We start from the raw sequence: 16,187 nt of genomic DNA, 5'->3' as shown, positions 1-16,187 counted from the left end.
AAAAAAAATTTAAAAAAAAAAGTGGCAAGAGATATTTAACTTCACTTTTATAAGAAAAAAAGGAGTTGCTATTGCAATTACACAAAACTTCAAAAGTAGTCACAGCATCACCCATACAATGCTTGGTAATGTTCAAGAAAGCTAATCATCAAGAGTATAGTGGCAGGTCCTGTTTCTAGTAGGACTCAGGTAGGTCTTGCTTCACTTTACAGATGAGGAAAGAGGCTGGGAGAAATCAAGTTGCCAGAAAAACACAATTAGAAAAGGGGACCACACCAAACAATTCCAGCAAGTGACACAATCAAGTAAATGCTCACTAAACAGGTAACCAAATGAACATTTCTGGCTATATTCTAATTTAGAACAATTCTATTTGACAAAAAATACAGCAAAGATTCACTAATCCTACTTACATAAGGGCAGTTATGTGTTGTGGGGAGGATAAAATTACAAGGAAATAAAAGCTTAAAAGTGTGCGCATTTTCAGTGTCTCATTAGTGATACAAAATTGTTAAAACGCCAATGGGGCAGCCATTTAAAACCTCTTAAGAACTAATGTGAAAATTAATAAAGGGAGACTTCACAGGAGTCAGGAGGGTAGAAAGGAAAGCTGTACCACTCAATGTCCCTCCCTGGAAGAATTGTCCATTACAGACTCAAAACAGGTCAATAGAAAAGAATCCTAAATTACAGGCGCCAACAGGGAAAAGCTGGAAGAGGTGCAATGTACAAGACTTCAACCTCCCCTGAAACTCAATGAGAAATCATCACCCTCAACTCTTATTTTCCAATGGACTTTTCAAAACAACCCCCCTCAACTTTCTTCTTCATAAAATAAGATTCCCCCCCGCCCCCATGTTCATTGGGCTTGCCTATGGTTTTGCCAGAGCTTGTAGGTACCCAATTGCGAATTCTCTATTCCCAAATAACCCCATTTTTACTGATAAAATAACCTTTATGTTTAAGATTAACATAACTAATGGCAACCATGAAGATTACCACCATGAGGAAATTGCTTGCAAACAGAAAACACCAGGATGGAACAGCAAAAAAAAAAAAAGTAGATTTTAAAGTAAACATATCTTCATTATTTCTAACTATGCACGTTTAAAAAGCTCAAAAGGAATACACTAAATTTTACCCCTCACTCTCAAACTTCCGTTTAATAAAAACCACAGTGCCAGGAACTGGGCCAGTTGCCTTGCCACTCCTTTTATCACAACTATTTGTGGCACAAGAACTGTAAGCCCCTCTCACCCAAAAGAAAATTTAGTCGAAGACAAAACTGTCCAAGGTTATACATAGCTCATTACTGGTTCCAACTGCTGGGGCTTCAGTTTAGACACACTGCAGGGGATTTGGGGGCCAAGTGTAATCCACAGGCTGTATCCCAGGAAACCGAGCTCCCACCCCCCCCCACCCCCCGCCTGCTGACCACGCCCCCACTTCCGCTCCTGCGCATTGGAGCTGTAGGGGAACCACGCTGGCTGGAGGACATGGCTACTTCCAGGTTACCCCCGGCGACTCTAACACTAAAGCAGGTAACACCTGTTCTCGAGAGCCTTCTAGAGCAGCTTCCCACGGTCTGATTTCAATTATCCGTCTCTCCCTCCACACCCCCCTGCAGAGTGGGGCTCGGGGGCGGCTTAGCCCTCCGGGGAATTCTGACCCGGTGCGCACTCCCCCTGAGATTGGCCCGGCTTGGGGCGGGGCTTCCTGCTGCGGAAGCTGGGGTGGGGGCTGACCTCTGGCCACGGATTCGGCGGGCCACCCGCCAACCCGCTGCCTATCTCTTGACGCTTTGGCCACGGGAAAGATTGCTCTGGCTGTTGTACTGAGCTATTGTAAAGAATGAGATTACCAAAGGATTTTAACAACTGCATTGGTTTAGAAAAAGTGCTGTTACAGTAATCACAGGTTTTAGTAACTGGTAGCCCTTTTTCTGCCCAGTGGTCATCTTTTGACGTTAAAGATTCTTAGGTTTGACAAAGGAGTAAGCAAACAGCCCAAACTTTTTGCCTTCTTCTGAAAAGGAAAAAGTTTTTCTTTGGTCCTCAGTTTTGAAAAAGGCAAAGAAAAGTCATCTGTTTAGTTTGGTTTCCCAAAGTAAAGCCCTCTGGGCTGTAGGTTTTGCAGTTGTATTGACATTTCTCCTCTGTTCTACAGTTCATGAGAAGGCAACAAGTTCTACTTCTCTACAGAAGGATTTTGCAAGCGATTCGGCAAGTTCCAAATGATTCTGATCGCAAATACCTCAAGGACTGGGCAAGGGAAGAATTCAAAAGAAACAAAGGTGCCACCGAAGAGGTGAGAAAGAGATCACAGGCAGGACAGGCCCTGACCATTTTGTATTAATTGGCATTTTTTTTTTAAAAGATGAGTAGACATCTTGGAGTATGTCACAGAGACGATATATCTTCGTCATTGCTTTTAATGTTACTATTTTTCTACCCCAGTGATATTTAAAATTTCCTAATTTTTGCTCTACAGTAGCATCACCTGTCTGTTAACTGGACATACATACACACCTGAAAAGATTATAAATGGGACAGCATGATGGTTTGGGAAGTGTGATGACTAGGGTATCTGAAAGCATGCCAGACACTGTGCACCCATAGTTGTCAGCTTGGAGCTTTCCTGATACCCAGAAGTTCCGATTCTCAGTATTGGTTCCTGACTAACAAATAAAATGATAAAGTACAGCTCTATTTAATCAGGTAGAACAATGACCAGATTTCACTTTCTTCTACAGGATACAATCCGGATGATGATTACTCAAGGCAATATGCAGCTCAAGGAGTTAGAAAAAACACTTGCTTTGGCAAAATCTTAACTGTAGCATTATCCTGAAAGATTTTCAAAGCCTCCATGTATATTGTTGAGCTGATTCGACTCCATGATGGACAGCCTAACACCAAGTCAAACTGTACAGTACTTGGGAAAATACAGAACATGGAGCATGGCATGTCAAAGAAAAACACATCAGAACAATTGCCTTAACACTGAAAAATATACTTTGTATTCTGAAAATGTTTTTGGATATGTCAGCAGTTTAAGCAGCAAAAACCAGTACAGGTGGTCAATGCAGAAGGTGATCCCTACCATTAACTATCTGGGAAATACAAGTCTAAACCACACTGAGACACTACCATATCAGCTGAAATAACTAATTAAAAAGATAATAACAAATGGTGGTAGAGATATAGGAAAATTTAACCTCTCACACATTGCTGTGGGAATAGAAAATGGCACAGCCACTTTGGAAAACAGACTGTCAGCTGCTTAAGAGAGTAAATTCGACAGTTCTGTTCCTAGGTCTGTAACCAAGAGAACTGAAAACCTTTCTACAAAAAAACTTGTACAGGAATATTCACAGCAGCATCATTCATACCAGCCAAAAAATAGAAGCAATCCCAATGCCCATCAACCGATAAGTGAATAAATATGCCTATAGATTTAGTAATAAAAAGGAATTAAGTACTGATACATGCTACACATGGATGAACCCTGAGACCAATCGCAGAAAATCACTTATTGTAGGATTCCATTTACATGAAATGTCTGAAAGAGGCAGAAAGAGGTGGTTGCTCAGGGCTGTGGATAGCCTGGAGAGGAATTTAATGGATATGGGGTTCCCGTTCTGGGTAATAAAGCACTCTAAAGTTAGATTGTGGTGTTAGATGCACAACTCAATATACTCAAGTCCAACGAATCGTACATTTTGCATGTATGGTATGTGAATTCTGCTTCAACAAAGCTAGGTTTTTCTGATTTTTTTTTTTTTTTTTTTACTGATACACAGCAGTACTATGCGTCAATTAAATAAGTCAATAAAGCTGTTTTAAGAAGCAGTAGGAGATTTATGATTGGAAGCATACTGACCTCAGGAGATACCCTGGACCTTTCTTGAAAAAAGTCCTTCTGTGTTACCCCTCAGGGTTGTTGAGGTAGGTTCTTCAGATGTGTTATGATCTCATAGCAGAGGACTCCGAAAAGTCACCACTGGGAATCTAGATCTTTGTTGGAAAGAGGAGAGAGAGAAGCCTCGTGAACACATTGAAGCACTTAACCAAAAAAAAGAGACAACTTCTGGGTGAAACTAATGCAATTACCTTAGCATCCACAAAGAAAGAAGTAAAAGGATCAGGGAATATCCTTGGTGCATTAGGTTCTCCTCCAGTGACAGGAAGAGAAAGAGTTTTAAGAATACATTGAAGACAAGAAATTGACCTGAGCACATTTTGAGACCAAAATGTGTAACACAGTTTAGTGAAAGCTTATGGAAGAGGCTGGATTGACAGTCCTGCAGACTGACCTCTGTTCATTTACAGAACAGATCTAAAAAATTAATCCAAGAACCTGACCAACACCTGGAAAATGTAGGAAAATTTTTGCAGAATGGTTACCTAGTACTGGATTGTGTGCTAAAGGCAAGAGAAGCAGATGGTGGCATTTGTCAATGACTTACATTATTGCCAGGGTCCACCTGACCCTTCCATAACCTCAAAGCCTGCAAGACAAAATCATTCTTCAACAGGGTGATCGAATTCAAAATGCATGAGCTAATTATCAGGTTTGTATATAGGTGTACACATTAGTCAACCTATCACAAGGCCATGTGATGAACCAGAAGCACTTGTGAACAGTTTCTAAACACAGAATACTTTTCTTTGTACAGCATGATATACACACTCGTTAGGCTGTCTCTAATAAATCTAAGATCTTGACACTAAAAATCATCCTTTTATGAGGTGTAGAAGTCAGTGACCTGGGTGACGTTTTTACTAGCACTGGTGTATGTCAAAGATGTAAGTGCATTTGTGGTTTAGATTTGCAAGATGCAAAAATGCCAAGAAAATCTAACTTGAGTTTGTTTTGATTGTTTAAATTGGGCAAAACACTGCAAATTTTCGTCTTCCAGAGGCTAGGATTTTTTTAATCTTATATAATAATGGACAAGACTTTAGTGCTAAATAAATCTTAGCCTAAACAACTTCTCCTCTCACATATGGAACCATGCTTGTTAAGATGTTGGCCAGATTAGAACTGCTGGTGAAACACATTTAGCATCCTTATCAGTGTTCTAGATTAGACAACAAATTACCTTTTTGGATATTCCCTATAAACCATACTCTTAAAAAAACAACAAAAAAACGTTTATTTGAGAGAGAGTGCGTGCAGGGGAGGGGCTGAGGGGGGAGAGAGAATCCCAAGCAGGCCCCACACTGCACACTGTCGGTGCAGAGCCTAACATGGGCTAAATCTCACAAACCATGAGATCATGACCTGAGCCAAAAATCAAGAGTGAGACGCTTAACTGACTGAACCAACCAGGCAGCCCAACCATACTCTGGCGAGTATTCAAGTTTTGTTCCTAAGATTTAATTTTCAGATGTTTGAATGTTCAGTTTATGTATTTGAACTACAGTAAGTCAAATCTTTATATTAAAAAAATATATATTTTTTGTTTTTTTTTTTTTTAAAATTTTTTTTTTTTTTTCAACGTTTATTTATTTTTGGGACAGAGAGAGACAGAGCATGAACGGGGGAGGGGCAGAGAGAGAGGGAGACACAGAATCGGAAACAGGCTCCAGGCTCTGAGCCATCAGCCCAGAGCCTGATGCGGGGCTCGAACTCACAGACCGCGAGATCGTGACCTGGCTGAAGCCGGACGCTTAACCGACTGCGCCACCCAGGCGCCCCCAAAAATATATTTTTTTAATACAAAAGCATTCTAGCATGAGGAGAAGTGGCTAGGGCTATTTGCATACTGACTGTCCCTACGTCATTTCCTCCTTTTAAGTGTGCCATCGTGTAGGAAATTCAAAACCAAGGCACAGGCATTGCTGTGGATGTGCCTGCAGAGCAAAGGGCTTGAGGAAAGCAGAACATTCTCCCTGGTATTTGCATTACTGTAGACACACCAGCAGCCATGCAGGAGAGCGGGGAGACCCACACTTACCGAACTTGTCTCTTTTATGGAAGAAAAATGTGGCCAAACAGAGGGACGCAGCTCACGTCTACTGTGGGAAAAAATTGGTCTTACGTAGAGTTAAGGTCCAAGCAGGCTCAAAAGCAAATGTCACTTTGCCAAACTAGAAATCGCCCAGCCGGTTTCCTTCCTTCAGTCAGGCATTTAAGAAATTCTGTCAGAATTAAATTTACTATTTGTGTTTACTATGTCGCTTTTTTACCCATTCTGTTTTGCATTAGAAAAAGTGTTGTGCTATTTCTTAGGTGTCTCATGGATTTAATGTTAACATTTATTGTCATGGTATTTTGACAGTATTACAGAAGAATATTTCCCTTTAAAATAACAAAAATTTTTCTTACGCATAAGTATTCTAAAAGGTCAATTTTGTCTTTAAATCTTATTTAATTGATTTGGCTTTTATATCACAAGAAGAAATGTATTTAGCTTTTATGAACAGTTTTGTCAAAAAATGTTATTTTGCCTGCACACAATTAAGAGGTTTTGTTCTGTTCAAACTGTTGACCTTTTAGAAAATACTAAGCAAAACATTTAAGCTTGCACTAAGAAGTATTTCCATATTATGGGCTTCTGAAAAATTTATTTTTCATGCAGTGCATCTGACCTCTACTTTGAAGCAAATGTGATTACCAGAAATCACACTTCTATAGAAACAAGGTAAAATGTAGTTGGGTGAAGGCACTCTTTCTGGGAACATAAATTTGGTCAACCACAGAAACAAAAATGTACACTAAACAAAGCAGTCATACTTGCATTTTTTAAATAAGGATTTCAATATCCATAGTGTTGAGAACCATATTTAATGCTTGGAAGAGACAAATTCAAATTAATAAAAATATTAAATAGAAGACAACATATCTCTGCAGTATCAATGCTTGACTGAAAAAAAAAAAGATTTAAATGTGAAAACATCACTTCCTTTATTTTGGGCCCCCAAAGTCAAATGATTAGAACTATATTCAATCTAATCACAGATATTTACTATATTCAATGCAATAATTCACCAACAAAAAACCCCACTGCAATATTATACAACTTTTCTGTGTTTTACATCATTTTTCCCCATAGCTATTGAAAGCTCCAATCTCTGTTTCAAACACAACCCACATGACAGCCAATAAATTAATAGTTTTGCTTCTTTGGAAAAGTACTATTGTGGCATTTGCTCCTTTTAGCAGAAAGCACAAGGGAAAAAAGGAAAAATACACATCAGACCCATAGTTGAGTTTTTGACAATACTAAGAGACAAAAACCCAGTTGTTTAAAACAAGCTATTGCAGTGGCCTTGAGATGCTGCCATCTCTCTGGGTTAGGAGGCAGACTGATCCTGTTTTCCTCACTTCTACTGGTTTTCCGTTCTAGTAGAGAAAGATCCATGTAACCTGTCAGACTAGGTGATTTGGACCCTTCTCAGTCCTCCCTAGTCTCTTCCCTGTGACTTTGGCAAAAATATCCAGTTCACAATGGTAAGCTGCCCGCTTCTGATGAGTAGGGTTTGCATAATCAAAATACTTCCTACCACAGCACTCCGTAGTCTAGATAAAATTTGTCTTCATTTCTCAACAACGATACTCCTTGAGATAACAGCTATTTTGGTAAGTGAAAAGAACTCCTGCTTAGACCACAACTTACTGAACATCTCAGGATTTCCTCTCTGAGTATTCGGCAGTTCTTAAGAAACTGATGTATATTGAGGAAAGCTCCTGAAGATTTCAGTGATGCTGGATAAGGGAAAGATTTAAAAAACTGAAGGTACCATCTAGCTCTGCAATTCTGTGATTCTGCATTAGGAACGGAGATGAGAAAAGGAAAGTACCTCTACATTTATCAGTGCAACAAGATCCTCTGGGGAAGAATCAGACGTTCTTAACAGTAGCTGAGGAACAAGACTAACACGCACATGAACACAAACTTGGGAGAATATTAAATTGATTCCCTATCCAGGTTGTGTAATGGTGACCTATATCTAGATCTATAGATTGTCACTGTTAAGAAAACAAAAACTGAGCTTGTTAGGCAAGAACAAAGGGACTAAAAACATACTTTGTTTTTTTGGGTGTTCCCATGTCAGGAAATCATTTTTTCTTTGGCTCAGTGAGCAACATTTTATTCAAACTTAGAGACAACAGTTTCTCAGTTCTGGGGTTAATGCAAATAGAATTGACATTTCTTTGCATACGTGGAATTTTGAGGAGATGAATATAATTCCACATACCAAGGGGCAAGAAGCTTAAAAGATAACTAAATCCAAAGTTTCAACATACCCAAGCTACTTTTACAACTTACATACTCCACAGAGGAGAGGAAAATCCTTGGGGCTCCACAAGATGGGGAATTGTGGGGTCTAGACTGAGTTGACAATTTTTACCTTGACATAAAGACTGCAAAGCAGTGGGTAACTTCTGAGGTTCATCAATGACCGTATACAATTAGAAGTGAAATACTTTTAAGAAATAGCCTTATTTCTTTATAAAATGTAGACTGAGAAGCTCAAATTTAGAAAGGTACTCTTGGTTAACTGGGTTTGATTATGGATAGCTTATAGAAGTTTCAGGTAATTGTTAGGTGAATGCTTTTCCATTAATCTGCTTTAAAATTGGTAGGATTAATCAACTGTAGTGTTTCTGTATTTTGACTGAAAATACAGAAATCATGACCAAATGATCTGAACCTTTCTCATTTGAGTTTATTAACAAATATTCCCAGTGCTAGTAGCCAATTACTCATCATTTAAATACCCTCTGACTGCAAAATACTTTAACATATATTGGATCTAGTGACATCATGAAAATCTTTTTCTCCTCAAAATCAGTTTGGTAAGTTTTCATCTGGTTAAAAGGTCAGCACTCTAAGAATTAGGAATTCAAGAGAGTATTCAGCACATCTCAGCCATAGCTCGTACAGAAAGATGCTCTCATCTGGGCACCACAGAAGTGCTCACATGAATGACTAAAGTTCACAAGGGATTAATTTTTCTTCCTTTTGATTTATGTTATTTCACACATCCTGAATTTTAGGCTTTAGGCTTTACACATCTTTCCGTTTCTTAGCGTGGCTCACTTAATCTGAGCTTTTGAACCTCAGATGAACCCGGACCGAGGTTTTAAGTTTGTAATGAAACCTAACACAAAGCAAGCTTCCCCTGGCTTTGGTGGTCACTGTTGAAGTTTCATAACTTCAGGGCGCAGGAAAGCGTGTGCCTGGCACATTTCAGCAATTTGACTTTTTGTTTTTAAAGGCAAGTCTGCTACGTGCACAAGAATGGACATCTTGGGCACAGCTGTTCTATAGATGCAAAAGCAGAAATCATCAAGAATCCCTTCTCAGGCCACTTCCCAGATTCTAATTTTCCTTCTGCACTTTAGTCCTTAGTTTAGCAAGTTCTTCTTCTAAACTTTTAATATGTTCCTTCAGGGTGGCCTTGTCTTGCTGGGCTTTCTGACTGGCTTGGCTTCGCGCTTCTTCAATCTTCCTCTCGTACCACTTTTCCATCTGGGTAGAAACAGCCTCAAAAAAATACTGGGTAATCTCCAGAGCCTGGGAGGTGTCTCGAACATGAGAGGCAGTCTGCTCACTGCCCGCTGCCGGGGGCGGCTGCCCACCGGCGGTGCCGGGTACCGGGTGCTGGGGCCGGTGCCTCGTCTGCCCACTTTTCCCAGACTTCTTGGTTTGGGTGCCTCTGTCAACACAGGGCCCAGCCTGCTGATCACACTTGGCCGCCTCTTTCAAGGGTAGCAAGGCTGTCTGGACCTTGACATTCCTCAGTCGGGACGCGGTACAGTCTGAGGAAGACAGCTCCTGCTGTAGTCTGTGGGTAGCAGTGGAGTTGAAGGCCTTTTCCTTGGGCCTAACCACCTGAGGAGAACTGTCAGAAGCCGCTACCGGACCTGCAGTGGCCACGGACTGCTCCACGCCTAGTTGCAGAAGGAAAACACAACTCAGAGTAAATCCACGTTCACACAGTCATGTGGCTATGGGCTGGCGTTTGAGAGTCCTGATAATCCCGTAAACCATCAGGCCTTCTCAATCGCCAACCACCATGTGCAGCTTCTGCTCTGCCCTTCCCTTCCACTCGCCCCTGGTTATCATTTTGGCTTGTCAGGGCTTTCATGGGTAATGATGTTAACCACACTGGTGGCATCTAAGCCAAAAGCAGCTGCTGGCCTTTCCTTTAGCCAGTTTCATTAAAAGGCTCTGGGTACCATTTTGTGATTGCTAAGGATGACAGCTCACCAAGTGTCTCCCAAACAGAACTGGGCATGTACTGAGGGAAATAAATATACCCATTCCCTGGGGCGCCTGGGTGGCTCAGTCGGTTGAGCGACCGACTTCAGCTCAGGTCATGATTTCACAGTCTGTGAGTTTGAGCCCTGCATCGGGCTCTGTACTGACAGCTCGGAGCCTGGAGCTGCTTCAGATTCTGTGTCTCCCTCTCTCTCTGCCCCTCCCCTGCTCATGCTCTGTCTCTGTCTCAAAAATAAACAAAAACATTAAAATTATAAATATATATATATATATATACACACACACACACATACATACACACACACACACACACACACACACACACACACACACCCATTCCCTAATTTCTGGGCCTTTTCCACACCATAGGCCCAGTTAGTAGTTGCTTGACTCAAGCTCCAATTTGGAGAGGTGGTCATATTCTCCATACCCAGAGCTCCAGCCAAGCTCCATAACTAGACCGATCATGAAAAATTAGCCCAGGATTTCCCCAATGTTACCACAGTTCCAGAGATGGTCTATGGTAACAGAACACACTTGACATGAAAATCCCCCATGGAGGCCTAATTACAAAGGCTCTGATTATCCTCAAAATTATCATCATGGAGTGTAATCACTGTGGCTAATGAAAAGATGCTTTGTCTGAAAGGTCACGTTATCTAGCACCTGGGGCAGCTTTAATACATGAACTGCTGTTTAAGGAAGTTTTCCACAGTTGGACAAAGGCAAAAGGCTGATCAAAGAGAAGAAAGGAGAAGGAAGAACAAGAGCCAGAGCAAGAGACCTGCTGAGAAGACAGTGTCCATTCATCAATCTTCATCTTTGGGGCCCACTCTGACACCATCAACATTGTACCTCAAACGCTGCTGTCACCAGTCAACAATCCTTTTACTCTATGTTCTTTTACTCAAATATTCTTGAGCACTTAACTAGGAGTGCTTTATCACCATATAGAAACTGAATACACAGCAGTAAGCAAAATATGTCCTTGCCCCTACAGAATTTACAATCCAGTGTTTCCCACAGACCTATCCTAGGTCCACAGGATACAGCAAAGAACAGTATCTGGGGGTTTTACCACCTTTGAATGGAATGGCTCTCTCTGCACATGCGTTACCTGTAGACGACTCGCAAGTAGATGGTGTGGATTTGGTCCTAGAGGCCCTAGAATCTCCAGAAAGTTTCAGCTCCAGATTCTGAATCTTTAACATGCACCAGGTTTTTAATTCGTCAACCAATGACATCTAAAAAGAAAAACAAATAACAGCAAAAACAAAACAAAACAAAACAAAAAAAAAAACCAACAACACACACCAGATGAATTGGATCCATGGTTTATGAAGTAAACCACCAAGAGTGGGTTTTTCAATTATGATAGTTTGAGATACCATCTTGACCAGCCTAAACGTTGTGGACTACCTCCCCCTCCCTTCCCACAGGCCACACAGCCTTCTCTGCTTGCCCTCTGTAGACCAGGATGCACACAGCACCAATGGTGATAGTTTCTATAATCTTCATTGAGGGACTCAGAGCTACCTTGAACACCCAAAGCTTCCCAAATCTTACAAATCAAGAATGTCTGGCTGCTTAGGAGCATAAATTCTCACACACTCAAAAAATACTCATTTTATGTCTGTTGTCTTGGGTAGACCACAAACTCCAAGGGCAGGAACCAAATCTTGTTCAACTACAGAGCAATACCCAGCAAATGTACAATACATAGAAATGATTCAAGGTAGAGACCACATTTTCCCGGTGTGTTCCATTAACTGTTCTGTCTCCACCTATTACCAGAATATTCAGCAACAAATGAACTGAATTACATGCTCTTTCCTATTAACTTCATTTCAGAGTTAGAAAAGAAGGACACACTATGTAATAAGAATGCTTTTAGGGGTTCTTGGCCTCTGATTTTTCAATGATGGGTCTGAGTCTTAACTCAGTGGAGATGTGTGGTAAATCCCCAGTTAAGGGCAGATCCTGGCTCTCACCTGTCGTCTCTCCCCCTCATGCTTCTCTGTATCTGAATGCTGTTGCAGGCGGTTCAGGCACTCTGTTCTCTCTGCTGACAGCCGCTCAACCATCAGCTTGTCCAGAACACGCATCTAGGATTCAATGAGCAAAAAGCAGAGGATGGAGATGATCTAAGGATGGGCCCTGGTCTCTTAACCTCCAGGGCTCTGGGGGACCAGCAGGGACCAGTGAAAACAGAGGCAAACCTCAACTTCTTTTATTCTAGTTTCATCCAGTATGCATCCAACTCCTGGCTTTTCACAATCCCTGAGCATGTTTTTGTATAAGCCAAGGCCTCTTTCTTATTGTTTACCTCCTAAGGGGTTGAAAAGACTGAACATGGTAAATATACAACTTGAGCCAATGCAGACCTTGTGCATAGAAGGATTTTTGTAGGTCTTACAACATTATTCCCAAGACTATTATTGAAAGGAAAACTATTTCTAGAAGTATGGAGCTGTTCATTATTTTCATTACCCTTTTCAATTAATTTTTAACACCCCTCCAAGCCCTTAAAATGTTAGTAGCTGCCCATGAGATAGCAAAAGAAGCAGAATGCTCAGGGCTTTTACCCAGTGTTCCTAGTGAATACATCCCCTCAGTGCTTCACTGAAAGTAATCAAATCAAAGCAAGTGTGAAGAAGGGTGAGGAGGGAGTACAAGGGGAGTGCTCCAGAGAACCAATGATGGTCACTTTTCAGTCACGCCCTCCTGGATCCCCCCACCATCCCCCTTATCTTGATATTTCCCGTTAGGACCCTACACCCAGGAAAGCCAAACTTTCACTGCTTTGACAAGGTCCATACCAGGGAGAGAGACTTTGTCAGCAGGGGCCAGCTCCACAAGGGTTGTTCCACAATCAGATGTTCAAAATACAAACACAAAGAAGGGCCAGTTCTGGAGATGTGAGGAGGGCTCACAGGTGAGCTCTTCTCCTGTCAGGGACACACATGATGTTCAAAAATCAAAAAAGCAGCAGCAGTTCTGGAGATGTGGTGAGCACCTTCTGTTTTGTTTCTTCAGCTCTCCTGTTTTCTAGGATTGGCCTACTCCACCCACGTCCTTATCCTCTGTCAAGAGCAACTGTGTTGACATACAGCTTTGTTCTGGGGCACGGCTGATTGCTTCCGGCATGGACACCAGACTCATGCCGCACCAGAGCCCATGCCAGAGTCCTTCACCTAGAACTGGGAATTAGGACTAAGGTTTTACACACCCATCTGTAACCCTCCTTGAACTGAAGCAAGGTCCTTGAGATGGTTGGTCCAGCACTCATCTAATACACTCCTCCCTGGGCTTAGGCCAGCTGAAGTGGGTTTTATTTACAAAACAGTCTTAACTAATATACTATGGCACTAGGAAAAGAGTTCTTAAATGCGCTTTCCATGAAGGGCAAATAGCAAATAAACCTAAAACATTCTACCTCACCAACAAACAAGGAAGTAAAAATTAAACAATATACTTAATCGATTTGGCATAAGCTTTAAAAATAATATTAGTGATGGCAAAGGTTTGAGACAGAGACTCGACTTATATCCTATCCTACCTGTAGGATGTAAATTCATACAACCTTTTTATTTAGTAGATTATTAATATTTATGAAGAGATTTAAACATCTTAACTATGGACCCAATTATCCTAAAAAGGAGCAAATAACTTGAGAAGCAAATGTTTATACACATAAGTGTTCATCATAGCATTATTTATAAAAGTAAGAACTATAAGCAACTTTAAAGTCTAACAAAAAGGAAGACATAGAAAAATGCTTGGGATATCAAATTAAGTGAAAAAATCTGGAAGTAAAAATATGTGTAATTTAGGGAGGTGGGTGTGGGGATGGGTGAAATAGGTGAAGGGGGTTAAGGAATGAACTTGTGATGAGCACTGGGTGATGTATGGCACTATAGTGTTGAATCACTATATTGTACACCTGAAATATAACACTGTATGTTAACTATACTGGAGGTAAAAATAAATAAATAAGTAAATAAACCACATACTAGACAAAAAACAAATTATATGTGTAACTCCATACCCAGAACAGTACATTGCCATTAAACAGCATATTGAAACAACACACCTAAGACATATTACTTAATTTCAATGTAAGCTACAAAGATGACCAAGGCTCTTTGCGTCCAAGATAGCTAGGTAGGAAGACTCGGTAATCCTCTCCTCCACAGACACACCAAATCTATACCAATTTAAAGAAGAGTTAATACCTAGTCTTTCCAAACTGTTCCAAAAAACAGAAGAAGATGGAAACCTTTCAAATACATTCTATATGGCCAGCATTATCTTGATACCAAAACCAGATAAAGATGCCCCCAAAAAAGAAAATTACAGATCAATATCTCTTATGAACATAGATACAAAAAAACCTCAACAAAATATTAGCAAACTTCAACAATACTTCAAAATGATCAATCACCACAATCAAGTGGGATTTATTCTGGGGATGAAAGGATGGTTCAATATCCACAAGTCAATATGATACACCACATTAACAAAATGAAGAATAAGAATTCTATAATCACCTCATTAGATGCAGAAAAAGCATTTGACAAAGTTCAACATCTGTTCATGATAAAAACTCTCAAAAGAGTGGGTTTAAGGGGACCTAACTCAAAATAATAAAAGCCATATAAGACAAACTGACAGCTTACATCATACTCAATGGTAGAAACAAACAAACAAAACAAAACAAAAAAAAAAAACACCTGAGCTTTTTTCCTAAGATCAGGAACAAGAAAAGGATGTCTACTCTCACCACTTTTATCCAACATAGTACTAGAAGTTTTAGCCACAGCAATCAGACAAATAAAAGGTATCCAAATTGGTAAGGAAGAAGTAAAATTGTCACTGTTTGCAGTTGACATGATACTATACATAGGAAGCCCTAAAGCCTCTACCACAAACCTATTAGAATACATGAATTCAGGGGCGCCTGGGTGGCGCAGTCGGTTAAGCGTCCGACTTCAGCCAGGTCACGATCTCGCGGTCCGTGAGTTCGAGCCCCGCGTCGGGCTCTGGGCTGATGGCTCAGAGCCTGGAGCCTGTTTCCGATTCTGTGTCTCCCTCTCTCTCTGCCCCTCCCCCGTTCATGCTCTGTCTCTCTCTGTCCCAAAAATAAATAAACGTTGAAAAAAAAAAATTAAAAAAAAAAAAAAAAAAAGAATACATGAATTCAGTAAAGTTGCAGGATACAAAATTAATATACAGAAATCTGTTGCATTTCTATATACCAATAATGAAGTAGCAGAAAGAGAAATTAAGAAAACCATTCCATTTACACTTGCACCAAAAAGAATAAAATACCTAGGAATAAACTTAACCCAGAAGGTAAAAGACCTATACTCTGAAAATATAAAGCACTGATGAAAGAATTAAAGAAAACACAAGTGGAAAGATACTCCATGCTCATGGATTAGAAACTCAATATTTTAAAATGTCCACACTATCCAAAGCAATCTACAGATTCAATGCAATCCCTATCAAAATACCAACAGCATTTTTCACAGAACTAGAATAATCCTAAAATTTGTATGGAACTACAGAAGACCCCACATAGCTAAAGCAATCTTGAGAAAGAAGACAAGGCTGGCAGTTTCACAATCCAAGATTTAAAAATATACTACAGAGCTATAATAAAATATGGCACTGGCACAAAAACAGACACATAGATCAATAAACAGAGAGCCAAGAAATAAACCCACACTTATATGGTCAATCTACAACACAAGAGGCAGAAATATATGGGAGGAAAAAGATAGTTTCTTTAAAAAAAATTTTTTTTAGGGGTGCCTGGGTGGCTCAGTGGATTGAGCATCCGACTTCAGCTCAGGTCATGATCTCGCAGTTTGTGAGTTCGAGCCCCGCATCGGGCTCTGTGCTGACAGCTTGGAGCCTGGAGCCTGCTTAGGATTCTGTGTCTCCC

At 40.5% G+C, this 16,187-nt stretch overlaps 2 protein-coding genes across 10 annotated transcripts in view; one reads left to right on the top strand and one right to left on the bottom strand.

Annotated features, from left to right (window-relative positions):
- Nucleotides 1–1,437: 1,437 nt before the first annotated feature.
- On the top strand, nt 1,438–4,994 carry LYRM2 (LYR motif containing 2). The gene is made up of 3 exons (XM_045499033.1): nt 1,438–1,541; nt 2,167–2,307; nt 2,753–4,994. Exons 1-3 carry the CDS (start codon nt 1,497–1,499, stop codon nt 2,831–2,833), a joined length of 267 nt encoding a protein of 88 aa, XP_045354989.1. The 5' UTR covers nt 1,438–1,496; the 3' UTR covers nt 2,834–4,994.
- A 1,558-nt stretch (nt 4,995–6,552) lies between these two features.
- The window catches only part of ANKRD6 (ankyrin repeat domain 6), a 221,140-nt gene continuing 211,505 nt past the window's right edge, over nt 6,553–16,187 (bottom strand). For all 9 annotated transcript variants that reach the window (XM_045499026.1, XM_045499024.1, XM_045499028.1 and 6 more), the window contains 3 exons: nt 12,229–12,342; nt 11,355–11,481; nt 6,553–9,906 (listed from right to left, as the gene is read on the bottom strand). In XM_045499026.1, the coding sequence (XP_045354982.1) occupies nt 9,335–9,906; nt 11,355–11,481; nt 12,229–12,342 (813 nt within the window). In that variant the 3' untranslated portion in view covers nt 6,553–9,334. The remainder of the gene's footprint in view (nt 9,907–11,354; nt 11,482–12,228; nt 12,343–16,187) is intronic.

This window comes from Leopardus geoffroyi, chromosome B2 (assembly GCF_018350155.1).
Source record: "Leopardus geoffroyi isolate Oge1 chromosome B2, O.geoffroyi_Oge1_pat1.0, whole genome shotgun sequence".
NCBI classification, from domain to species: Eukaryota; Metazoa; Chordata; class Mammalia; order Carnivora; family Felidae; genus Leopardus; species Leopardus geoffroyi.
This window is presented reverse-complemented; position numbering and strand designations above follow the sequence as displayed.

Bases quoted from the DNA above. Each gene is read 5' to 3' on its own strand.
- LYRM2 (XM_045499033.1), top strand. From the start codon at position 1,497: ATGGCTACTTCCAGGTTACCCCCGGCGACTCTAACACTAAAGCAG. The intron at 1,542-2,166 runs GTAACACCTGTT...TCTGTTCTACAG, and splicing joins CGACTCTAACACTAAAGCAG to TTCATGAGAAGGCAACAAGT. The intron at 2,308-2,752 runs GTGAGAAAGAGA...TTTCTTCTACAG, and splicing joins ACAAAGGTGCCACCGAAGAG to GATACAATCCGGATGATGAT.